This window comes from Schistocerca serialis, chromosome 4 (assembly GCF_023864345.2).
Source record: "Schistocerca serialis cubense isolate TAMUIC-IGC-003099 chromosome 4, iqSchSeri2.2, whole genome shotgun sequence".
NCBI classification, from domain to species: domain Eukaryota; kingdom Metazoa; phylum Arthropoda; class Insecta; order Orthoptera; family Acrididae; genus Schistocerca; species Schistocerca serialis.
In genome coordinates, this window is record NC_064641.1 from 948,637,051 (window position 1) to 948,664,980 (window position 27,930).

General features: G+C 42.4%; 1 protein-coding gene across 1 annotated transcript in view; it reads left to right on the top strand.

Moving 5' to 3' along the window:
- Nucleotides 1-27,930, top strand: part of LOC126473606 (F-actin-uncapping protein LRRC16A) — a 517,910-nt gene that overhangs the window by 304,504 nt on the left and 185,476 nt on the right. Inside the window, exons 14-16 of the mRNA XM_050100768.1 lie at nucleotides 319-470; nucleotides 16,309-16,451; nucleotides 25,751-25,866. Coding sequence (XP_049956725.1) covers nucleotides 319-470; nucleotides 16,309-16,451; nucleotides 25,751-25,866 — 411 coding nt within the window. The remainder of the gene's footprint in view (nucleotides 1-318; nucleotides 471-16,308; nucleotides 16,452-25,750; nucleotides 25,867-27,930) is intronic.

A 27,930-nucleotide genomic window follows, 5' to 3' on the forward strand; every position in this document is an offset into this window, starting at 1 on the left:
CAGTCTTTTTGTTGTGTCTTTCTGCGATTCAACATCTTTGCTATATGGTGAGTGACAGCTATCCTTTGCATCATATTGTTATATTTAATGTCGTTATTTACTGTTGGTAGACAAACATCTAGAGCTATTGTATTGTTTAACATTTCCTATTGCAGGTAAGTAGAAAAGGAGATTATCGTGTGGAAGTATGTCTGTTTTTATCTGAGTGCAGAGTAAAATGATCGAGCTTAACTAGTTAGTTCATATTCCAAGTACTGTTTGTTTAATTGTTGTTGTTCAGAACTACAGCACTCTGTGAACAGTTTGCTTTGGTGACAGGAATCTATTGCTTGGACTGGCATGCAATGAGTCTACAGTTGACCTGGAACTCGATCTGAGCTGCAACAACCTGGGTGCCCAAGGTGCCCACGTGCTAGAATCTTGCGTGCACGGTATCCGCTGCATCTCGAGTTTGGACATCAGTGAAAACAGTGAGCTGATATGTTAACAGTTTCTCATTCTTTGTATAAAATTTGTACACTCATTTACTGTAACAACCATGTATGTCAAAGTTGGGAGATATTTCAGAGAAGAAGAGTTCTTATTTAAGAGGTCAGTCTGAACTTAAGAAAGAAAAATATTGTTTGTGTTTGGGTGCGTGTGCCTGTGTGTGTGTGTGTGTGTGTGTGTGTGTGAGGGAGAGATTGGGAAGGGGGGGGGGGGGGGGGAGGGAGGGATATGCGGTGATGGGGATCAATGGAAGTTGTTAAATGTACAGATCTAAAATAAATGAAAAGAATGAGCTTCTGCTAGTTATGTTTACTGCTGTCATGTTTTTGCATAATTTTTTCTGTGCTGTAGAGAAAATCATATCTCATCTATAATTATTACAAAAATCTACAGTGTGGTTACTGAATAGTCAGTTGTTGACAACATTGGCATTCCATTATATAGACATGTGTCAGTTATTTTCCTCTTATCACAAACAGAAATTTCCACAGATATTTGTTATGGGTTTGCAATGTTTGCTCATAACTGTAAGTGATGGATGTGTTCACCAGTCTTGCAGAATTAAATCCAAGTTTAGGACTGGACTTGAAAGAAGTGCACTGTTAAAGACAAAGACAGTTTTGTTACCAAGATGGAATTTTAAAAATTCTATGAGTGTTCCTTTATTGGCCTTGGGAGCAACAACTGCTTATTTTATTTGCTTACTGCTACTCCACTGAAATTCAGTCTTATGTAGTGATGCAGACAAACACAACACAACACAAAATATTAAGTTTATTTAATAATGTTATATAGTTTTGAGTTTTCTAGTTTGGTAATCATATTCTTATTATGTAATGAAAATAAAGGGTGGTGATTAGTTATCACTGTATATAAAGTACTGATTAAATAGTACTATACTAAATACAGTTCATTTTTAGTTCTCTTCCAAAACTTGCTGCATGTTTGCAACTACGTGTGTGCTGGGATCTTGCAGGAATTGCAGTATTGGCTGTGTTAATTGTTAGTGCTACATGTGAAATCTACATCTTCACAACTGCTCTGTAATTCATAATTAAGTGCTTGGCATAGGGTTCATTGAACCACTTTCAGATTATGTCTCTACCATTGAACCCTCTGAACAGCGCATGGCAAAAACAAACACTTAAATCTTTCTGTGAGAGTTCTGATTTTTTGTATTTTAATATGGTGATCGTTTCTGCATATGTAGGCGGGTGTCAAAAAAACATTTTTATATCAGGATGAGAAAGTTGGGATTGTAATTTCATTAAGAGATCTCGCCACAATGAAAAGTGCATTCATTGTAATGATTGAAACACCAACATGTGTATTATATCTGTGATACTTTGTCCCATGTTTCATGATAATACAGAATGAGCTATCCTATCATATCAAACCTTGGTGCACAAAGCGCCTAGCATCCAGTGCACATCGGTCTATCGATTACCATATGATTTTGATGCATATCCCTGTTGGTTTTTGAGCACGCTCTGTAAGTTGATTTCTGAATGAATCATAAGCCGCGCGGTCTGGGGCGACTTGTGCGGCTGCACCCTGTCTGAAGTTCGAATCCTCCCTCGGGCATGGGTGTATGTGTTGTCCTTAGCATAAGTTAGCTTAAGTAGTGTGTAAGCCTAGGGACCGATGACATCAGCAGTTTGGTCCCATGGTAGGGGGGGGATTAAAAAAAAAAAATCATAAGTTGATTTTTGAATGCATGCATAGTGTATGTGATGCAGGCAAAAGGGGACCGGGCTATACAAGCTGGAGGAGTAAATCCGAACGAGTGAACGCCAATCGCTGTCTGATTATGTGGTTGATTGGGTTTGCGAATGAGCAGCGTTGTTATAATTACTAGGGAAATCCATAGTTTCAGACTACCAGAGTAGAAATAAACAACTAACAGGTTAACAGGTAAGAAAGATTACGTATTATCTTCTCGGTGTATCCAGGAAAATAAATTTTGTCAAATTTTTGGCCAGATTGCTACACTAGTAAGGGCCAGTTATACAGTCCCCGTCTAGCAGCCGCTTAAGTTCTATTCTGGAAGTAGCACAGGAAAATGGTTTGTACGAACGTAACAACGCCTAACCGGAGAATAATCAGGGATAGCTAAATCGGTGATTCTGGCAGGGTTAGTGAAGTTAATCGGCGAATAAATTTTGACAAAGGCAGGAATAATTCCAGAATTAGTCATAACAAGATTGTTTGTTAGAACGAGGAAAGAGAAGAAACGGGGACATCCCACAAATTAGGGAAGAATATGACGATTCCAAATTTGTATAAAAATCTCGAACTACTAATTTTCGATCTCATGCTTGAGAAACTTGAGCGTGTGAATGAAATTTGAAACTATTTTCTAACATAAAGGTTTTTGCTTGTAGTAGGCCTAAGAGGCATTTTATGTTGGTCTTCGTGAATTATATTCTGTCGCATTATAAAAATGAACATTTGTGCCAAAACAGTCTCATTTATTTGGTGTGTGTTACAATGCAGTGTTAGAAAGGCCTATTTTGTTTTATCTAGCAGACAGTGACAAAATAGACTTAACTATCTTAGTATTGCCCCGGTTCGGAAAAATCGTAGATCCGAAGCTGATGCGCAGAGCAGTCTGACTATAGTGGAGAAGTGTGTAGTCTCTACGTGACCCTTGTTTACACTTAGTGATTTTGCTGTTTCCTCTTCGTTTACTGCTATCACGTCAAATGAAAACAAAATGGATTTCTGTGGCCGGGAGCTATCAAGTGAATTAAAATACATTCACATAATTACGGAAGGCTAATATACGGTATTAGTTTCAGATTTTATTTTATTTCCACTTTTCTGATAGCCATGCATTAATCGCCTTGTAGGACAATGAAGTAATTTTTGTCGGTTAGCTAAATAAATTTGGTCTTTATTAATATTTTACACTGAGGCAGTCAATGTGTTTGAAACAAAGTGTTTAATTCCACATTATTGGCTAATTTCAACTGCTCACTGCATTTCAAGTGCACGTTTTCATCTTCTAGCACGTATGGCATTATGCCATAATAAACAATAAAAATGGAGGTAATACAGTACTGGTACTCCAAGAAAATCTACATTCTGCAGCCCAATTGAAAAGCTTAATATCAGGTCAAGGCCTACTTCATTGGGAATCTGGCCATACGAATGTCCTCTTTAAGTATGCACTTTAAATGTGCCATTTTAGTATGCTTCACAAAATTCCGATGCTCGTGGAGTATCCTGTGATGTCTTTCTTTTTTCTTTTTTACGACATAGTGTAAGATCTTCTGATGTTTCACACGTACGAATATACGGGTTTCCTGCGTCATAGTAACTGCTAAAGACCGGTAACGCCCGTTATCTGCGGCTCTCTGACAACTACTGAATCGAGCCTATTTCTAACAGGTCGCGGGAAAGTATTGCGAATGATGGTTTGAAAAGCATTACTTTCAAAGTAAATTTCCTTTTACGCAAGTTGAACTATGTGCGTGAATGTACGATGAATTTCTTAAATCACAGAGCATTTGATGATGAGCCGTTCAGAAGTATTTCGAGCCCAGAAGGTCAGACATTTCTGTCGTCATTATCAGCAAATTGATGTAGTGCTTTGGGAAGCTCTTCATCCTCTGCGGTAGCCAATTTATCTGTGGAAAACTTTGAGAACAAGTCACTGGACTCGTCTAAAAATTTTACGCGTGTTACGTTTGAAGATATCTCAACATTATATGTGAAAGCTTTTCCTTTTCTTGTAGCAAGACTAATTATATTAATTTAAAACATTAACTTTTCCTGTTTGTGTATCCGCGCTACTTAACAGTGGTATTGCTATTAGCTGACTACATCACGTGTCCTGTGGTCTGAATATCCGCTGTCATCGGCTGGCGGGATCACGTGACATGAGCAATGACTGGCTTACAAAAGCGCATCGCAATCTCGATTACAATGGTTCGGAAAGTCACATGCGGTGTTTGGTGGCATTTCAATTTACACTTTCGTAATACGAAAATATGCAGCGTACACGTTGCTGCACATCAAAAATCTTTCCAAAAGGAGTTTTCTTCCCCAAGTTTCGTTTTCTAAAGTGCTGAGAAATTCTGCGCCCGTGTGTAAAAACATAACCATTCAAAGGATTGACAAGTTTTAGAGTTCGGAGGGAAAATATACAGTCACTTCATAGCACGGTAAAAGTGTATTTTCATTCTGGAGAAACTGCACTTTTAACTGGGAAATCCGGAAAAAATCCTGGAATTTTTTTTTCTCGTCCACGTATACACCCTGAGTTGGTCAACACTAACTGTAAATGGTTTACATGATGACTTTACTTGGTGGTAAAGGACAGCATCATCTGCAAACAAGGTAAGAGGCCTGCCTAAATTGTCTCTTAAATCAGTCATACAGATTAACACCAGAGGGCCTATAACACTTCCATGGAGAATGCCAAATATCAATTCTGTGTTATTTGATAACATTCCATCAGCTATTACAAACTGTAACCTTACTGATACGAAATCATGAATGCAGCGTCACAACTGTGATGATACTCCACAGGCATGCAATTTGATTAGAAGCCACTGTTAAGGAAATGTATCAAAAGCCCTCTGGAAGTCCAGAGATGAGAATTCAGAGATTTCCTGTTGATAGAAGTCTTTACTTCATGGAATAAAAGACAATTTGTTTTTCACAAGAACAAAATTTTATGAATCTTTGCTAACTGTGTGTCAGTAGATGGGTTTGGGTTGGGGTTGGGGTTGGGTTGTTAGAGGGAGAAGACCAGGCAGCAAGGTCATCGGTCTCATCGGATTGGGGAAGGAAATCGGCAGTGCCCTTTCAAAGGAATCATCCCGGCATTTGCCTGGAGCAATTTAGGGAAATCACGGAAAACCTAAATCGGGATGGCCGGACGTGGGATTGAACCATCGTCCTGCTACAAATCCACATCAGTGATATGAGTCTATGCAGGCTTTCCACTCTTCAGTGTACTTTACTTACAAGCAGAAGAATCTCTTGGTATTTTCAGTAGGATTTCGAGACATTTTGTCATGGGAACTATTGACAGCATCTCGTATTGAAATCTGCACTTAATTTCAAACTTCTGTAAAACATCACCAATCTCAGATAATTTTGTTCATTTTAAATTTGACATGCTTTTTTGTTGCTTGTGTTCTGACCTGTTTTTTGTGCCATGGGGAATAATCAGGTCCACCTCTCATCACTTTGTTAGGTATAAATCTCTCAATTGCTGTGCGTACCATTTATTTGAATTTAAGCCATATTTGGTCTACAGTTGTTGGTAAAGATAATATACTACCACAGTCGCCGCCATTCCCCATGCTCCCACCTGTTCTAGACTAGTATTGGGTGGTGTAACTAACTTATTTACAAATGTTGCTGGAGATAAGTGTACGAACATGTTATCCATCCTAAACTAAATCATGTAGAATAACATAACATAACATAGCATAACACAATACTAGCTACTAAAACATGTGTAAGGCATGATAATTTCTACTTTCAAAACACTTGTTGTGGACAGTCTGATGACGTGACTGTGAATTCCCCTCTGATACCTATTCTATCTGAGATTGTTGTAAAGAATTGCAAATTCATTTTCCCATAGAAAGAAACACTTACTTGAAAACTGTTCAGGTATATGGATTTTGTGCTGTATTTACAGTCAGGTACTATTAGACAATTATATACATTCTTGCAATGTTTGAGCTCCAAACATAATAAAATTTAGTGGCTGGGAGGCTTTTCTGTAAATTTCTTGTGCCTTAGTGTAAATATTAAACAAAGAAACACTTGTTTAGCAGCTACAGAAAAACAACAGCTACTGAAACTGTAATCCCTTCAAGTTTGCGCAAAGTCACAAATGTGCAGCTTACCATTCCATTTTGTTCATATCAGTTCCATTGACAGCATCTGCCTTTCAAATCAGATTACAGCCTGTCACTCTTAAACATGTCCATTAAAGGCTACACCTCTTATTGGATTGATAATATTCAACAAAAAGACAAATGGATGAAATTACAGGTCTTCTGTACACTGGCCAATAGAAACCACTTCATAGTTACAAACACAGGTGCCCCATGCTAACTGTTGGCAAAATTTTGCATAGTCTTCCGAGGAAGTTAGCACCGCAACTACTTCTGTCGAGCACTGACTAAAAATTCAGTTAAATTCTTCATTTTATTCACATACCTTGAAACAGTGCTTTTTGTTTTCAAGGACTACCAGCAAAGATTTTGTTAAGTCTGGGTCAAAAGCTGGCCTAAAATGTACTAGGCCAGCCAGAGTGGTAAATCATGACTTGCAGATGACCCAGTCCATTACAAAAATGTATAAAAGACAGATGGCTACTTACCATAAAAAAGACACATCAAGTTGCAGACAGGCACAATTAAGACACTTACATAAAGCTTATGGCCAAAGTCTTTATCAGTAAAAACACACACACACACACACACACACACAACAAAATGAGAGAAGCAGGGAAAGATGGGCGGATGAGTTGGCAGAGGACTGCGAATAAACAGGGTGGGAGATGAGAATGGGGAGGAGATGATAAGAGGGGGGGGGGGGGAGGTGGAAACTGTTGGGTGGAACGTGTAGGGGACAGTGTATTACCATGGGGGGGGGGGGGGGCTCCAGATAGACAAGGTTGTAAAGCAGCCATTGAAATCAAACCGGTTACGTTCAGCTGCATGTTGTGCTACACGGTGGCCTACTTTACTCTTAGTTTTAGTTTGGAATTGGCCTTTCATCCTGCTGGATGACTGGTTGGTAGTCATAGCAATATAAAAAGTTGTGCAATGGTTGCAGCAGTGCTGGTGAATGACATGGCTTCATTCACATGTGGCCTGGGTCTGATGGGGTAGGATAAACCTGTGACAGGACTGGAGCAGGAAGTGCTGGATGTGTGGATAGGGCAGGTCTTCACCTTGGTCTTCCACAGGCATAAGATCCATGTGGTAATGTGTTGGAATTGGGAGTGGCATAGGGATAGAACAGGATGTTGTGGAATTTGTGTGGGTGACAGACCACCACCTTAGGATGGGTGGGAAGCATCTCGGGTGGGATGTCCCTCATTTCAGTGCGTGATGATAGGTAATCAAAGCCCTGGCGAAAGATGTGGTTCAGTTGTTCCAGTCTGGGGTAGTACTGGGCAATGAAGGAGACACTCTTTTGTGGCTGGTTCTTGGGGGTGGTGGGAGGAGTGGGGGGAATGGCATGTGAGATCTGTTTGTAGATTAGGTCTGGGGGTACTGCCTGTCTGTAAAGGCCTTGGTGAGAGCTTCAGCATACTGAGCAAGGGAGTTCTTGTCACAGTAGATATGCCGTCTTGGGATGACCGGGCTGTATGGGAGGGATTTTTGGTGTGGAAGGGATGACAGCTGTTCAAATGCAGGTACTGTTGGTGTTTGGTGCGTTTATTGTTGACAGAGGTGCGGATGGAGCCATCAGGGAGAAAGAGGTCAACAACGAGGAAGGTGGCACACTGGGTTGAGGAGTACCAGGATTGTGAAGGAATAAAGATAGGCTTCTTTGGCTCTGAGTCCAAATCATGAAGAGATCATCAACGAATCTTAACCAGGCTAGGGGTTTGGTGGTTTGGGAGACTGGGAAGGTCTTCTCTAGAGTTCCCATAAAAAGGTTGACATAGGAGGATGCTATGCAGGTGCCCATGGTTGTGCCATGGATTTGTTTATGTACCTTCTCTTCAAAGGAGAAGTAGTTGTGGTTTAGGATAAAGTGAGTAAGGTGTTTGAGGAATGAGGCAGTGGGTTTGTACTATCAAGGACGTTGGGAAAGGTAATGTCCAATTACGGTAAGACCATGGGCATGAGGTATGATAGTGTATAGGGAGGTGCCAGTGTCATCGTAACTGCCGTCTGCTTCACATCTCCTAGGAAGCTTTAATTTTCGAGTACTAGTAATAGTGTTCCATAGATTTCGTGTTTGTTTTGAATACAGTCCAGAGACAGTTAGTGCTTATTTTCATTGTTTACAGCAAGACGTGTCTAGTGACCACAGTTTAGTCAGCTATCAGCCACCTTTAGTGAATTAGCAGTCTAGTTAAAAGTTGATTACTTAACTCTCTACAGTAAATTGTTGATTTCTTAGGATGGATAGGATGTGTGACTGCTGTGTACGAACGCAGGAAGAGCTGGCCACTATTCGCGAACAGATGAACGTGCTGATGGCCGCGGTCAGCCATCTTCAGGCTGCTGCCTCAGAGTGTAGCGTCAGTGGGGATTGTGGTTCGTTGCGGGGTACACCCCAGGTGTTTCATGCTTCACCCATGGTCCCTGCTGTTGAAACATCTTCGCGGGTACTGGGCACCGTTGGGCCACCCTCTCCCCAAGGGGAGTGGCGGTTTCAACGGCGTTCGCGTCACACGAGGTGGAGGGTCAAAGTGGAGGCTGACCGTGTGGCATCGCCTGCTCTGCCTGTGAGTTGACATGTGGCTGCTCCTTCAGCGAGGTCCGAGCAGGCACACGGGGGGAAGGGTTTATTAATGATTGGGAGCTCCAATGTTAGGTGGGTGATGGAGCCCCTTAGGGAAACAGCGGAAAGGTCGGAGAAGAAGACCAGTGTTCACTATGTCTGCTTACCGTGGGGTCTTATCCTATCCAGCGGTGATAGAGAGCACTGGGTGCACCTGACTTCAAATTGTTGCTCACGTCAGCACCAATGACTCCTGCCATCTGGGTTCAGAGGTTGTCCTCAATTCATACAGGCAGTTGGCGGAGGTGGTGAAGGCGGAAAGCCTCGCAACGTGGGGGTGAGCTAACTGTTTGTAGTGTTGTTCCCAGAACCAATCATGGTCCTCTGGTTTGGAGCCAAGTGGAAGGCTTAAACCAGAGACTCAGATGATTCTGCGGAGATCTGGGCTGCAAGTTTCTCGACCTCCGCTATTGGGTGGAGAAATGTAGGGTCCCCCTGAATAGGTCAGGCATGCACTAATGCAGGAAGCGGCTACAAGGGTAGTGGAGTACGTGTGGAGTGCACATGTGGGTTTTTTAGGTTAGAGAATTCCCTCCCTAGGCCCGACAAGACGCCTCCTGAGACGTGACAAGGTAGCAGTAGGCAAAACGCAACAGGGAATGGCAATATTAATGTGGTAATAGTAAACTGCAGGAGTGTCTAATGGAAGGTCCCAGAACTGCTGTCATTAATAAACGGTCACAATGCGCACATAGTACTAGGAACTGAAAGTTGGCTGAAACCAGATGTAAACAGTAATGAAATTCCAAACTCATATTGGAAGATTATACCCCAGAGACAGGCTGGACAGTGAAGGGGGAGGCGTGTTTATACTGATAAAGAGTGCAATAGTATTGAAGGAAATTGATGGAGATCCGAAATGTGAAATAATTTGGGTGAAGGTCACGGTTAAAGCAGGCTCTGACATTGTAATGGGATGTCTCTATAGCCCCTCTGGCTCAGCAGTGGTGTGGCAGAACACCTGAAGGAAAATTTGGAAAATATTTCGAGTGGATTTCCTGAGCATGTTATAGTTTTGGGTGGAGATTTTAATTTACCGGATATAGACTGGGGGACTCAAAACGTATATAACGGGTGGCAGGGACAAAGAATCCAGTAAAATTTTTTTAAGTGCATGATCTGAAAACTACCTTGAGCAGGTAAACAGAGAACCAACTCGTGGCGATAACATATTAGACCTTCTGGTGACAAACAGACCCAAACTATTTGAAACAGTTAACACAGAACAGGGAATCAGCGATCATAAAGCGGTTACAGCATCGGTGATTTCAGCCATAAATGGAAACATTAAAAAAGGTAGGAAGATTTTTCTGTTTAGCAAAAGTGGCAAAAAGCAGACTTCAGAGTACTTGACGGCTCAACACAAAAGTTTTATCTCAAGTACAGATAATGTTGAGGATCAGTGGACAAAGTTCAAAACCACTGTACAATATGCATTAGATGAGTATGTGCCAAGCAAGACCGTAAGAGATGGAAAAGAGCCACCATGGTACAACAATCAAGTTAGAAAACTGCTATGGAAGCATAGGGAACTTCACAGCAAACATTAACATAGACAAAGCCTTGCGGACAAACAAAAATTACATGAAGCAAAATATAGTGTGAGGAGGGCTATGCGAGAGGCGTTCAACGAATTCGAAAGTAAAGTTCTACGTACTGACTTGGCAGAAAATCCTAAGAAATTTTGGTCTTATGTCAAGGCAGTAGGTGGATCAAAACAAAATGTCCAGACTCTCTGTGACCAAAATGGTAGTGAAACAGAGGATGACAGACTAAAGGCCAAAATACTAAATGTCTTTTTCCAAAGCTGTTTCACAGCGGAAGACTGCACTGTAGTTTCTTCTCTAGATTGTCGCACAGATGACAAAATGGTAGATATCGAAATAGATGACAGAGGAATAGAAAAACAATGAAAATCACTCAAAATAGGGAGGGTCGCTGGACCTGATGGGATACCAGTTGATTTTACACAGAGTACGCAAAGGAACTTGCCCCCTTTGTTGCAGCGGTGTACTGTAGGTCTCTAGAAGAGCGTAGCGTTCCAAAGGATTGGAAAAGGGCACAGGTCATGCCCATTTTCAAGAAGGGATGTCAAACAGATGTGCAGAACTATAGACCTATATTGCAGAACTATAGTCCTATATCTTTAACGTCGATCAGTTGTAGAATTTTGGAACACGTATTATGTTAGAGTATAATGACTGTTCTGGAGACTAGAAATCTACTCTGTAGGAATCAGCATGGGTTTCAAAAAAGACGATCGTGTGAAACCCAGGCTACGCTATTCGTCCACAAGACTCGGAGGGCCATAGACACGGGTTCCCAGGTAGATGCCGTGTTTCTCGACTTCCGCAAGGCATTCGATACAGTCCCCACAGTTGTTTAATGAACAAAGTAAGAGCGTATGGACTATCAGGCCAACTGTGTGATTGGATTGAAGAGTTCCTAGATAACAGAACGCAGCATGTCATTCTCAACGTAGAGAAGTCTTCCGAAGTAAGAGTGATTTCAGTTGTGCTGCAGGGGAGTGTCGGTGGAGCGTTTCTATTCACAATATACATAAATGACCTTGTGGATAACATCGGAAGTTCACTGAGGCTTTTTGCGGATGATGCTGTGGTATATCTAGAGATTGTAACAGTGGAAAATTGTACTGAAATGCAGGAGGATCTGCAACGAATTGACGCATGGCGCAGGGAATGGAAATTGAATCTCAATGTTGACAAGTGTAAGGTGCTGTGAATACATAGAAAGAAAGATCCCTTATCATTTAGCTCAAATACAGGTGGTCAGCAACTGGACACAGTTAATTCCATAAATTATCTGGGAGTAGGCATTAGAAGTGATTTAAAATGGAATGACCATATAAAATTAATCATCAGTAAAGCAGATGCCAGACTGAGATTCATTGGAAGAATCCTAAGGAAATGCAGTCTGATAACAAAGGAAGTAAGTTACAGTACACTTCTTCGCCCACTGCTTGAATACTGCTCACCGGTGTGGGGTTCGTACCAGATAGGGTTGATAGAAGAGATAGGGAAGATACAACAGAGAGCAGTGCGCTTCGTTATAGGATCATTTAGTAATGGCAAAAGTGTTACGGAGATGATAGATAAACTTGAGTGGAAGACTCTGCAAGAGAGACACTCAGTAGCACGGTACGGGCTTTTGTGCGGGGTGTCATAGGGGTATGGAGGGAAATGAATTGAGGGGATATGTTCTGCGAAAGTCCTAAGGCTTTTAGCAGTGATTGGAGTTTGTGTTGGTCTTCTGGTATGGGATCACTCTGGCAGAGTTTATAGGTGGAGAAGTCAGGTCTTCTGCCAGATAGTTACTATGATTCATAATTACAGTCGTGGAGCCTTTGTCTGTATACTGACACTGTTGATAAGGTCAGGTCTTTTTGTAGTTACAATGTCTAAAATATTTCCGTCGGATGTGGGTTATCGAACTACCTGCTAAAGACAGATTTTGGAGAATGTGCTCAGAACTACTGCACTAGATTGTCTGGTTATACCACCTGCAATGAATCTGCAGACGTGCCAGTCTGTACTCAGTAGGGTAGTCACATCCAATATTGCAGGATCAGGTTATGTTCGTGCTACTGAGTGTAGACGTTTTTTGAATGATGATACAGCTGTTATGGGGGAATGAGGTGACTGGTGAGAAAACATCTGATTTACTTGACGCCAGTTATTCACATCCAGTTAACTTTGCAGTCAGACTCGTTTTTGACCTCGATAAATGTAATATTTTTGTCAATTGCAATAAACATTCCCCCTTCTATGACATTTAACCTCTCTTTTGAATAGTTGTTCCATTCCTTGTTAAATATTTCAGACCTTTGTACTTAGTTTCATCCAGCTCTTGATTTTAAATGTGATTTGAGTGTGACAAATTTTCTGCAAGGCCATAAATTCAGGGACTTTTCTACAAATGCTTTCGCAATTTACTATTAAGATTTTGACATTGAACTGTTTTACATAATGTGCAATCTTATTGCCTAGCTTAAAGCACAAACATTTGTAGTCCACAGTACTCTGCCATTTGAGTAGCTGCTTCTTCTATGTAGTGTATCCATGACCTATAAACACTCCACCTGTTAACAAAAGTCCTGAAAACTGCAACCTCGACTATCGTAGAATCTGCCAGCCGGTGATCTTCTTCAGTGTGGATGCTCTCACAGTGCTCAAACTCTTACGGGAATCGGTAGATTGACTGCCGCGAGTAACGAGTGCAATGGACAGGGGCACAACAGATGTAGTGTGTGGAGAGTAAGTTGGAAATGTGGGTCTCCTGGAGAGCATGTCAGGGATAAGTACCTGCAGTTGCACTGTCCTCTATGCCCTTGATAGCTCAGTCAGATAGAGCATTTGCCATGTAAGCAGGAGATCCCGGGTTTGGTCCCAGTTGGGGCACACATTTTCAACTGTCCCCATTGATATTTATCAATGCTTGTAAGCAGCTAATGGTCTGGATTTCATTGTAATTTTGTCACAGAATCAATGGAACCTCTGGTTGAGACCATGAACTTGGCTCCACATAAAAGGATCCCAATAAGTTCTGGACATGGTATAGCTGTTGTTATGGTCTTCAGTCCTGAGACTGGTTTGATGGAGCTCTCCATGCTACTCTATCCTGTGCAAGCTTCTTCATCTCCCAGTACGTACTGCAGCCTACATCCTTCTGAATCTGTTTAGTATATTCATTTCTTGGTCTCCCTCTACGATTTTTACCCTCCATGCTGCCCTCCAATACCAAATTGGTGATCCCTTGATGCCTCAGAACATGCCCTACCAACCGATCTCTTCTTCTAGTGAAGTTGTGCCACAAATTTCTCTTCTCTCCAATTCATTCAATACCTCCTCATTAGTTGTGTGATCTACCCATCTAATCTTCAGCATTCTTCTATAGCACCACATTTCGGAAGCTTTTATTCTCTTCTTGTCCAAACTATTTATCGTCAATGTTTCTCTTCCATTCATGGCTACACTCCATACAAATACTTTCAGAAAGGACTTCCTGACACTTAAATCTATACTCAGTGTTAACAAATTTCTCTTCTTCAGAAATGCTTTCCTTGCCATTGCCAGTCTACATTTTATATCTTCTCTACTTCGACCATCATCAGTTATTTTGCTCCCCAAATAGCAAAACTCCTTTACTACTTTAAGTGTCTCATTTCCACATCTCCCCATTTAATTCGACTACATTCCATTATCCTCATTTTGCTTTTGTTGATGTTTATCTTATGTCCTTAATAAACTATATGATACTGTGCAGGAACTGTTTCAAAATACTGTTGGATAATATGTATATAAGCAGTACAAGTTGGGAATCACTAATGCATGACTTCCCTAAGGAAGTTGCAAGCTGATAAATTCCAGAACTACTACTGATGGGGAGCAATGACCACGCAGTTTGGTGTCCCCCCCCCCCCTCTTAAACCAACCAACTAATCCCGATGCACAAATTGTCCCATTTGTTTTCAAGTCAAAATCTGAGCACAATCAATGCAGTACCATTATGGGATGGAAAGGCTTGCTTCATATGCAGTAGATGAATAAGTTTCTTGTCCTTGGTGTGCACTTATTTAAAGCAGCCAAGGACCCAAAGGATTTAGTCATTTAAGTTAGACCTCCTGGCAGCCTCAGTGTCTGTGCCTGCTCCCTGTGGAGGCACACAGTTCATTCCACCTCCATACCACCGAATGCTGACAAGATATCTTCATTGCCACTTGGCAGAGATACAATAATTGTGTCATCTGCAAAATGTTTGATGTTACTATTAATATTGTCTTCCAGGTCATTAATACACGAGAATAGGGAGGATCCCAACAAATGTCACCAGTGCACACGTGAAAGTAACTCTACATTTGTCAATGACTCTCCATCGGAGATAACGTGCTGCTTTCGTCCTATCAGAAAACCCTCAGTCCAGTTTCAAATTTTATTGAGTATCTCATATTTCAATCATACTTTTGTTACTAAGCGTAGGTGTGGTAGTGAGTCGAATGCATCTCTGAAGTCAACTAATTGACCAAATCCACTGCTTTTAGGATGTTATGTGAGAAATTACTGATATTTTTTGAATCCATGCCAGTTGGCATGGATGTCATTCTATTTGACACGCATCATTCCAGTTGATCTCATAATTTGTTTTGGGATTCCACAAAAATGGACATCAATGGTACTGGATGGTAGTTTTGTGGCTACCTTTTGCCACCAGGTGTAACATGTATTTTCTTCTGATTACTGGGCACAATTTTTTGTTTGAGGGATCTAAGGTAGATCATGCTTAATAGGAGGACTATCTCAGCTACAAGTTGTGCATAGAATCTGGTAGGGATGCCATGAGGTCCTGGAGCTTTGTTAAATTTTGGCGACTCCGGCTGTTCTGCAGTACTACTGACACTAATATCTATATCACTCATCTTTGTAGTGATGCAAGAATTTAATTCCAGTAGTACTCCTGCATTTTCTCTTCAGAGGAACATTTTAAAGTGAAGTTGAGTATTTCTCCTTTACTACCCTCAATTTTAGTTTCTGTTCAGTGTCTGGATACAAAGTTTGGTGCCACTAACAGCCTTTCCATGTGACAAGACTTTTTGTGACAGTTTTCAGAGCCATTGTTCTCTACTGTCATCCACAGTCAAATGACTACTGACTCAAAACAGTGACATCTGTGACTTTTTAAAGAAGCAATAGATGCCACTGCACTCGTGCAACTTTGTGATAAGCCACCAACTTTTAAACATAGGGAGACAACTTTCGCATTTTGAATGTGCCTTATACTATGTCCTTTTAAAAACTGTACCCTTCCCGCTCTAAGCTCTTTGTTATTGTATCGAGCTATGAGTGCTAGGCTAATGATACATGATATGTGTTCCTGTTTAATACTTAAAGATGCCATGTGATTGTTCTTACTTGGATTTTATTATTTTTTCAGTTTATATATTCAATTTTTCATACAATATTTTATTAGTTCTAAGCATGCAGAAGAAAGCTTTAATTCCCACTTAGGTTTTGTCTTTTATTTGTCTTTGTCTGGGCTTGATAGTTGTTATCCTCCAGATTACTCAGTAATGTTTACTTTTTTGATGTTCGTCAATTTTCTTTTATGTAAATAATGGAGTTATATGAAATATAGTGCTGTATTTCAATGAATGAAACATTTAATTTTCATAGTAATCGTTTGTATGTTAATGTGCAGTTCTGGTATGGTTTTGCGTCATTTGATGCCCTCTTCCTTGCTCTTTTTTTATATAGAAAATGCAGATTTTTCTTGTTATGTAACTTGAGTTTTAATTTGTTTTTGTTGTAGATATGGATGCAGACTTAGCTTCTGTGGTGACTGCCATCAGCAAAAATAAATCAATCAAGCACTTGAGTATGGGCAGGAACCTCAATAACATGAAAGCTAAATATATTGCTTCTGTTATGGATGCTGTTGTGCAGATGATACAGGTTTGTAATAAGATATGTTCTGTAGAAAGTGCCAAGGAAAAGCTAAAGAATCAGAACTGTTTCCTGATCTCCTAAGATTTACACAAAGAGTCATTTTAGTAGCAGTCTCCTTTCCAGAAGGAAACTGAGGGATTGCGTCAGAATGCATTAGAGTGATTCAGAAGAAAGTAGAGAACAGCATACAGCCATTTCTGCATTCTTTGCTGCATTCCACATAATAGCAGGGAATGTAGAAATGGACAGTGTACTAAGGTTGTTTAATTGTACATACTGATTTTACCCTAGATGACAGGATGCAGAATGGTTTTAAATTATTCTATTTTATTGAGATCACAGGAAAAGTGATGGAATGCAGCTCCTGTAATAATTGTGTGTTTCCTGATACTTTTGAATAAACTGGTAGTGAATATAAAGATTTATGTTATCAACAGGTGATGGTACATAAATATGAATTTCTTTAAATAAATTGCATTTGACCCTTCCTTGTACCAAGAAAGAGGCAAATTAAAGATTATTGAGCAGTTAAAAATGTGAATAAAAACTCTTACTTGCTTAATCAAATGTGGAGCTGCAATTGTGCCTCTCTTTGAATTGTTAGTTGCTGGACTTTACCATAAATGGGAAGAGAGGAGTTGCTGTTGTTGTGGTCTTCAGTACAGAGACTGGTTTGATGCAGCTCTCCATGTTTCTCTTTCCTGTGCTAGCCTCTTCGCCTCTGAGTAACTACTGAAACCCATATCCTTCTGAATCTGCTTAATGTGTTCATCTCTTGGTCTCCCTCTAAGATTTTTACCACTCCAGTCCTAAATTGGTGATCTCTTGATGTCTCAGTATGTGTCCTATCAACCGATCCCTTCTTCTAGTCAGGTTGTGCCACAAATTTCTCTTCTCCTCAATTCTATTCAGTAGCTCCTCATTAGTTACATGATCTACCGATCTAATCTTCAGCATTCTTCTGTAGCGCCACATTTTGAAAGCTTCTATTCTCTTCTTGACTAAACTGTTTATCGTCCATTTCTCACTTCCATACATGGTTACAATCCATAAAATACTTCCAGAAAGGACTTCCTGACACTTAAATATATACTTGATGTTAACAAAGTTCTCTTCTTCAGGAACACTTTTCTTGCCATTGCCTGTCTACATTTTATTTGCTCCCTACTTCAACAATCATCAGTCATTTTGCTTCCCATTTTATAATCTGCTCTTGCTTCTCATTTTATTATCTAATTCCCTCAGCATCACGTATTTAATTTGATTACATTCCATTTTTATCATTTAGCTTTTGTTAATAGTCATCTTAATCCTCCTTTCAGGACACTGTCTGTTCTATTCAATTGCTCTTCCAAGTCCACTGCTGTCTCTGATAGAATTACAATGTCATCAGCAAACATGAGATTTTTATTTCTTCTCTCTTTACTTTAATTCTTACTCCTAAAGTTTCTTTTGTTTCCTTTACTGCTTGCTCAGTATACTGATTGAATAACATTGGGGATAGGCTACAATCCTGTCTCACTCCCTTCTCAACTACTGCTTCCCTTTCATGCCCATAGACTCTTATAACTGCCATCTGGTTTCCGTGCAAATTGTAAATAGCCTTTCACTTCCTGATCATCCCCGAGGATGGCTTTTACCAGTTTTTCTGTTCTTCTGTAAAGGATTCATGTTAGTGACTTATTAAATTAATCAGAGTATTAGAATGGAATAGTATCAGAAAAACGAGTGTTTTTTGTAAGAAAGGATTGAAGTAACAACGATTTTTTTATATATATATATATATATATATATATATATATATATATATATATATATATATATATATATATATATATATAATGGAAGGAAACATTCCACGTGGGAAAAATTATATATAAAAACAAAGATATATATATAGTGGGAAGTATCCAGATAACCCGGACGGTGTAACACTGTGCCAAGATGTGCTGGCCGTGCACCAAGGCATGTTTAGCCACAGGGTGATCCTCATTACCAACAAACACTGTCTGCCTGTGTCCATTCATGCGAATGGACAGTTTGTTGCTGGTCATTCCCACATAGAATGCGTCACAGTGTAGGCAGGTCAGTTGGTAGATCACGTTGGTGCTTTCACACGTGGCTCTGCCTTTGATCGTGTACACCTTCCGGGTTACAGGACTGGAGTAGGTGGTGGTGGGAGGGTGCATGGGACAGGTTTTACACCGGGGGCGGTTACAAGGGTAGGAGCCAGAGGGTAGGGAAGGTGGTTTGGGGATTTCATAGGGATGAACTAAGAGGTTACGAAGGTTAGGTGGACGGCGGAAAGACACTCTTGGTGGAGTGGGGAGGATTTCATGAAGGATGGATCTCATTTCAGGGCAGGATTTGAGGAAGTCGTATCCCTGCTGGAGAGCCACATTCAGAATATGATCCAGTCCCGGAAAGTATCCTGTCACAAGCGGGGCACTTTTGTGGTTCTTCTGTGGGAGGTTCTGGGTTTGAGAGGATGAGGAAGTGGCTCTGGTTATTTGCTTCTGTACCAGGTCGGGAGGGTAGTTGCGGTATGCGAAAGCTGTTGTCAGGTTGTTGGTGTACTGCTTCAGGGATTCCGGACTGGAGCAGATTCGTTTGCCACGAAGACCTAGGCTGTAGGGAAGGGACCGTTTGATGTGGAATGGGTGGCAGCTGTCATAATGGAGGTACTGTTGCTTGTTGGTGGGTTTGATGTGGACGGACGTGTGAAGTTGGCTATTGGACAGGTGGAGGTCAACGTCAAGGAAAGTGGCATGGGATTTGGAGTAGGACCAGGTGAATCTGATGGAACCAAAGGAGTTGAGGTTGGAGAGGAAACTCTGGAGTTCTTCTTCACTGTGAGTCCAGATCACGAAGATATCAATAAATCTGTACCAAACTTTGGGTTGGCAGATCTGGGTAACCAAGAAGGCTTCCTCTAAGCGACCCATGAATAGGTTGGCGTACGAGGGGGCCATCCTAGTACCCATGGCTGTTCCCTTTAATTGTTGGTATGTCTGGCCTTCAAAAGTGAAGAAGTTGTGGGTCAGGATGAAGCTGGCTAAGGTAATGAGGAAAGAGGTTTTGGGTAGGGTGGCAGGTGATCAGCGTGAAAGGAAATGCTCCATTGCAGCGAGGCCCTGGACGTGCGGAATATTTGTGTATAAGGAAGTGGCATCAATGGTTACAAGGATGGTTTCCGGGGGTAACAGATTGGGTAAGGATTCCAGGCGTTCAAGGAAGTGGTTGGTGTCTTTGATGAAGGATGGGAGACAGCATGTAATGGGTTGAAGGTGTTGATCTACGTAGGATGCAAGGCTGGAAGTCAGAAATTCCTGGAAGGTTTGGAGAGGGTGATTTTGAGGAAGAGGAGGTGGGTCCCGCTGTGACGGAGGAGGGAACTGTTCTGAACAATCCATTGCCCTCACCCACCTAATCCTTCACCTACACATCAACTCAGCCAATGAACACACCCGTCAACTCCTGTTTTTAATAAAAGTCCTTAATCTTTCCTCTCCCACATCCACACCGGCTGTTCAGAGCATCCTCCTACAGGCCAACCGTAAATTAGAACAGCATGCCACCCTCCACCTCAAAAAGCTATCCAATCTCCTGGTTTCCCACCTCCGGAAAGGCAACTCACTCACCATTCACAACCTTTCCAGCAAACCTCAACCTCCTCTCATTGCACACAAACCCAGTCTCTCCCATCTATTCAATCTCCCACTTCCAGCTCCACTCCCTCCAAAACCTCAAAATTCCGATCAACACAATCTGGAACCACAACACCCTAATTCAGTAGTTAACCTTTCCTCCAAACCTCTCTCCCAATCCGAAACCTCTGTCCTATCCAAAGGCCTCACCTTCAGCCCCACTCCCAGATTCAACCAAACAGCCTTCGTCAAAGATTTACTGTCCTACACTCGTACTCTCTGCTGGAAATATCACTTTGCCATGAAGAAAAATGATCCTAATCCTACTCCTAATGATCCAACTCCCCAAGACACCATCCAAATTGAACCCTGCCTGGAACAGTTCCGTCCTCCGTCACAGCGGGACCCACCTCCTCTTCCTCAAAATCACCCTCTCCAAACCTTCCAGGAATTTCTGGCTTCCAGCCTTGCATCTCAATCCTGCTTAAAAAACCTTAATCCTACTCCCAACATCACCACTGCTGAAGCCCAGGCTATCCGTGATCTGAAGGCTGACCGATCCATCGTCATTCTTCCGGCGGACAAGGGTTCCACGACCGTGGTGCTTGATCGTCGGGAGTATGTGGCTGAGGGACTGCGTCAGCTTTCAGACAACACCACATACAAAGTTTGCCAAGGTAACCCCATTCCCGATGTCCAGGCGGAGCTTCAAGGAATCCTCAGAACCTTAGGCCCCCTGCAAAACCTTTCACCTGACTCCATCAACCTCCTGACCCCACCGACACCCCGCACCCCTACCTTCTACCTTCTTCCTAAAATCCACAAACCCAATCATCCCGGCCGCCCCATTGTAGCTGGTTACCAAGCCCCCACAGAACGCATCTCTGCCTACGTAGATCAACACCTTCAACCCATTACATGCAGTCTCCCATCCTTCATCAAAGACACCAACCACTTCCTTGAACGCCTGGAATCCTTACCCAATCTGTTACCCCCGGAAACCATCCTTGTAACCATTGATGCCACTTCCTTATACACAAATATTCCGCACGTCCAGGGCCTCGCTGCGATGGAGCACTTCCTTTCACGCCGATCACCTGCCACCCTACCCAAAACCTCTTTCCTCATTACCTTAGCCAGCTTCATCCTGACCCACAACTTCTTCACTTTTGAAGGCCAGACATACCAACAATTAAAGGGAACAGCCATGGGTACTAGGATGGCCCCCTCGTACGCCAACCTATTCATGGGTCGCTTAGAGGAAGCCTTCTTGGTTACCCAGGCCTGCCAACCCAAAGTTTGGTACAGATTTATTGATGACATCTTCGTGATCTGGACTCACAGTGAAGAAGAACTCCAGAATTTCCTCTCCAACCTCAACTCCTTTGGTTCCATCAGATTCACCTGGTCCTACTCCAAATCCCATGCCACTTTCCTTGACGTTGACCTCCAACTGTCCAATGGCCAACTTCACACATCCGTCCACATCAAACCCACCAACAAGCAACAGTACCTCCATTATGACAGCTGCCACCCATTCCACATCAAACGGTCCCTTCCCTACAGCCTAGGTCTTCGTGGCAAACGAATCTGCTCCAGTCCGGAATCCCTGAAGCATTACACCAACAACCTGACAACAGCTTTCGCATCCCGCAACTACCCTCCCGACCTGGTACAGAAGCAAATAACCAGAGCCACTTCCTCATCCTCTCAAACCCAGAACCTCACACAGAAGAACCACAAAAGTGCCCCACTTGTGACAGGATACTTTCCGGGACTGGATCATATTCTGAATGTGGCTCTCCAGCAGGGATACGACTTCCTCAAATCCTGCCCTGAAATGAGATCCATCCTTCATGAAATCCTCCCCACTCCACCAAGAGTGTCTTTCCGCCGTCCACCTAACCTTCGTAACCTCTTAGTTCATCCCTATGAAATCCCCAAACCACCTTCCCTACCCTCTGGCTCCTACCCTTGTAACCGCCCCCGGTGTAAAACCTGTCCCATGCACCCTCCCACCACCACCTACTCCAGTCCTGTAACCCGGAAGGTGTACACGATCAAAGGCAGAGCCACGTGTGAAAGCACCCACGTGATCTACCAACTGACCTGCCTACACTGTGACACATTCTGTGTGGGAATGACCAGCAACAAACTGTCCATTCACATGAATGGACACAGGCAGACAGTGTTTGTTGGTAATGAGGATCACCCTGTGGCTAAACATGCCTTGGTGCACGGCCAGCACATCTTGGCACAGTGTTACACCGTCCGGGTTATCTGGATACTTCCCACTAAGACCAACCTATCCGAACTCCGGAGATGGGAACTTGCTCTTCAATATATCCTCTCTTCCTGTTACCCACCAAGCCTCAATCTCCGTTAATTTCAAGTTGCCGCCACTCATACCTCACCTGTCATTCAATAACATCTTTGCCTCTGCACCTCTGCCTCGATTGACATCTCTGCTCAAACTCTTTGTCTTTAAATATGTCTGCTTGTGTCTGTATATGTGTGGATGGATATGTGTGTGTGTGTGTGTGCGCGCGAGTGTATACCTGTCCTTTTTTCCCCCTAAGGTAAGTCTTTGCGCTCCCGGGATTGGAATGACTCCGTACCCTCTCCCTTAAAACCCACATCCTTTCGTCTTTCCCTCTCCTTCCCTCTTTCCTGATGAGGCAACAGTTTGTTGCGAATGCTTGAATTTTGTTGTGTATGTTTGTGTTTGTGTGTCTATCGACCTGCCAGTGCTTTCGTTCGGTAAGTCACCTCATCTTTGTTTTTTTATATATATATATATATATATATATATATATATATATATATATATATATATATATATATATATATATATATATATATATATTTAAAAACGAAGATGATGTGACTTAACAAATGAAAGTGCTGGCAGGTCGACAGACACACAAACATATACACAAAATTCAAGCTTTCGCAATAAACTGTTGCCTCATCAGGAAAGAGGGAAGGAGAGGGAAAGACGAAAGGATGTGGGTTTTAAGGGAGAGGGTAAGGAGTCATTCCAATCCTGGGAGCGGAAAGACTTACCTTAGGGGGAAAAAAGGGCGGGTATACACTCGCGCACACACACACACACATATCCATCCACACAAATCCATCCACACATATACAGACACAAGCAGACATATTTGAAGACAAAGAGTTTGGGCAGAGATGTCAGTCGAAGCAGAAGTGCAGAGGCAAAGATGTTGTTGAATGACAGGTGAGGTATGAGTGGCGGCAACTTGAAATTAGCGGAGATTGAGGCCTGGTGGATAACGGGAAGAGAGGATATATTGAAGAGCAAGTTTCCATCTCCGGAGTTCGGATAGGTTGGTGTTAGTGGGAAGTATCCAGATAACCCGGACGGTGTAACACTGTGCCAAGATGTGCTGGCCGTGCATCAAGGCATGTTTAGCCACAGGGTGATCCTCATTACCAACAAACACTGTCTGCCTGTGTCCATTCATGCGAATGGACAGTTTGTTACTGGTCATTCCCACATAGAATGCGTCACAGTGTAGGCAGGTCAGTTGGTAGATCACGTGGGTGCTCTCACACGTGGCTCTGCCTTCGATCGTGTACAGCTTCCGGGTTACAGGACTGGAGTAGGTGGTGGTGGGAGAGTGCATGGGACAGGTTTTACACCGGGGGCGGTTACATGGATAGGAGCCAGAGTGTAGGAAGAGTGGTTTGGGGATTTCATAGGGATGAACTAAGAGGTTACGAAGGTTAGGTGGACGGCGGAAAGACACTCTTGGTGGAGTGGGGAGGATTTCATGAAGGATGGATCTCATTTCAGGGCAGGATTTGAGGAAGTCGTATCCCTGCTGGAGAGTCACATTCAGAGTCTGGTACAGTCCCGGAAAGTATCCTGTCACAAGCGGGGCACTTTTGTGGTTCTTCTGTGGGGGATTCTGGGTTCGAGGGGATGAGGAAGTGGCTCTGGTTATTTGCTTCTGTACCAGGTCGGGAGGATAGTTGCGAGATGCGAAAGCTGTTTTCAGGTTGTTGGTGTAATGGTTCAGGGATTCCGGACTGGAGCAGATTCGTTTGCCACGAAGACCTAGGCTGTAGGGAAGGGACCGTTTGATGTGGAATGGGTGGCAGCTGTCATAATGGAGGTACTGTTGCTTGTTGGTGGGTTTGATGTAGACGGATGTGTGAAGCTGGCCATTGGACAGGTGGAGGTCAACGTCAAGGAAAGTGGCATGGGATATGGAGTAGGACCAGGTGAAACTGATGGAACCAAAGGAGTTGAGGTTGCAGAGGAAATTCTGAAGTTCTTCTTCACTGTGAGTCCAGATCATGAAGATGTCATCAATAAATCTGTACCAAACTTTGGGTTGGCAGGCCTGGGTAACCAAGAAGGCTTCCTCTAAGCGACCCATGAATAGGTTGGCGTACGAGGGGGCCATCCTGGTACCCATGGCTGTTCCCTTTAATTGTTGGTATGTCTGGCCTTCAAAAGTGAAGAAGTTGTGGGTCAGGATGAAGCTGGCTAAGGTGATGAGGAAAGAGGTTTTGTGTAGGGTGGCAGGTGATCGGCGTGAAAGGAAGTGCTCCATCGCAGCGAGGCCCTGGACGTGCAGAATATTTGTGTATAAGGAAGTGGCATCAATGGTTACAAGGATGGTTTCCGGGGGTAACAAATTGGGTAAGGATTCCAGGCGTTCAAGGAAGTGGTTGGTGTCTTTGATGAAGGATGGGAGACTGCATGTAATAGGTTGAAGGTGTTGATCTACGTAGGCAGAGATGCGTTCTGTGGGGGCTTGGTAACCAGCTACAATGGGGCGGCCGGGATGATTGGGTTTGTGGATTTTAGGAAGATGGTAGAAGGTAGGGGTGCGGGGTGTCGGTGGGGTCAGGAGGTTGATGGAGTCAGGTGAAAGGTTTTGCAGGGGGCCTAAGGTTCTGAGGATTCCTTGAAGCTCCGCCTGGACATCGGGAATGGGGTTACCTTGGCAAACTTTGTATGTGGTGTTGTCTGAAAGCTGACGCAGTCCCTCAGCCACATACTCCCGACGATCAAGCACCACGGTCGTGGAACCCTTGTCCGCCGGAAGAATGACGATGGATCGGTCAGCCTTCAGATCACGGATAGCCTGGGCTTCAGCAGTGGTGATGTTGGGAGTAGGATTAAGGCTTTTTAAGCAGGATTGAGATGCAAGGCTGGAAGTCAGAAATTCCTGGAAGGTTTGGAGAGGGTGATTTTGAGGAAGAGGAGGTGGGTCCCGCTGTGACGGAGGACGGAACTGTTCCAGGCAGGGTTCAATTTGGATGGTGTCTTGGGGAGTTGGATCATTAGGAGTAGGATCAAGTTATTTGGTTAGAAGTTAAAATGATGATGTAGCGTGACACACAGAATATCTTGAAGATGTTTCTTACTCTGATTGGATTGTAGTCATTCGGTTACTTTAATTATGGCTGCTACATGTAATTAAATAATCAAAAACATAGTTCCCTCTCTTTTCTCTGACGCAATTCTTTCCATGGTACATGTTGGCCTCATTAGATCTTTGGGTGTCTAATAAGAAGTATCTGATTTGTGTTTCTGAATGAAAGGAAATCAGTACTAATATTTCATTATATTCATATGTAAATTTCTACTTGTTCATTTATGAGTGAAATTGGTTTCAGGAAGAAGATTGTGTTCTTCAGTCATTATGCATACCAGATTCCAAACTGAAGTCTGATCTCTACAATTTGATTAATGCATTGGGGAGTAATCAGTGCTTGCAGATGATAGACATCAGGTACTCTCTCTCTCCTTTCTTCTTGTTTCTAAAGTAGATTGACAGTATCTAAAGGATATGAAGTCTACAACTGGTTAAAACTCTGTTTATGTCTTTTGCAGCTACAATTTTTGTGTAGTTAGACATCTTGTATTTTTTGTGATCTGTAATTTTTGCACTGAAATAATTTATAGTTTTAATGTATGTACTGACAATAAATTTGGAGTGTTGAAACACGTGTGACTGTTCAGGAGTCAGAGGATATATTCAATTACGGTTCTCAGGTCTCCTGCTGTGTGACACTGTGTGTATCCCACAAATACTGTTCATAGTCTGATGGTGACTGTGTTTTACTGTTAGCAATGGAAGTTTTCACAGACTCCAACTGGGAACTGAGCTGCGGCCTACCACGCGTGTGCCAAATTTAGCTGTGGGTGTGGATAAAGTGCAGCTGTTGTCAAATATTCTTGTTTCACTTTATATCTAATCATAGCTAGCACAGGGTTCCAAGCTGTACTTATTGTACATTATTCACTTTACAGTTACGTATTGCCTCCTTCATCACACATCCCCCCAGAAAGATAAAACTTATGATACAATCTTTGTTTTCTCGTACATCTTGCAATGTCCTGTACTGAGGCAATGCTCTGCTGTTACAGATTTATCTGGTTGGTGTTCATCAAATCAGTGTTGCACTGTATGACATGGTTGGGTAATATGTGTCATTTTACATTCACAAGGAATCCCATGTATATCTTGTTTCCTGAGGCTGAGATCATTTTTGCTGGGGTAAAAAAAGACACATCTCCATTTTCATTTATAGTGCTACTTAGCATTGCACCAAATTTTCTAAATAATTAAAGTGCTGTTTAGGTATCCATCTTGATGTTCAATTTGCATTGAAAGTCTTTCTACTCCCTTTTTGTTATTTCCAACACAACCCAATAGTCACTGCTCATTATTGTTGTACTCTAGACTACCTTTTTAGCTGTCTGTAGTGATTTTCCGTAAGTCATAGTCCTTTCACACCTTTAAAAGTTGGGAATACTCTTTTATGTAGACCAGTTTTTCAATATGAAGCCACTGTATTCATTAATAGGCCCTCTTCACCATTGTCAGTCAGTATTGTTGGCCCACACAAATCGGTGACATGCTGTACACTATGTTTCATGGTTAGTCCACACAATGCATGTTCCAGGATGTTCACAAAGTGGCGTATGTCAGGTTTTTAGTTTTTCAGTTAACTGCAGAGTGTGAAATTGAATCTTTAAAAAATGACTGACTAGTCACTTTCGTTTTATGATTTGCACAGGTCAGAGCTGCATTATAAAGTGAATTAATCAAAATCTTGTAATTATGGCGGCAACCTGTGTGTGTGTGTGTGTGGGGGGGGGGGGGGGGAGGAGGAATCATGTGATTTAGTATTTGTGATGAATGTACTACTGCACTGTCTTTGTTATCTATATTTTTTTCCTTCTTACTCCCATCTATGATTAGAGGCGTACCATGTACTGCTGAGGTGCCTTGAGAGTGCAGGTTTTCCACAACTTCTCATCCTAGGTTGAAGACAGTACATTTCATTTACTCCCTTTCACAGTTCCTGTCCCTTTACCTCCGGACTCCTTGTTGGTCACAGTGCATGCTGCATCCTTACATACCAACATACCCTACACCCATTACCTTGCAGCCATGGAACACTACTTTTCTCAATGTTTCCCCAGTTCAAAATCCACCATGTCTTTCCTGATCCTTCTAGTGAACCACATCCTGATTCACAGTTAGTTAGGTCTTTTTTTTTTTTCTGACTTCCGAATGCCAGATCCATAAATAAATCTGTGGTACTGCCATGGACATTCCTATTGCAAAGCCTGTGCCAAGTTATTTTGGGCCTTGTGGAGGAATCTTTTCTATCCAGTCAGCACCTAAAACCACTTGTCTGGTTCAGCTCCATAAATGAGATTGCCATGATCTGTGGTCATGGCAGGGACAACCTTTGCTCTCTCTTCCGTAACCTCAACATCTATTCCTAAATTCACTTCACCGTGTGCTCCTCAGTTCAATGAGCCATCTTCCCAAGTGTCGGTC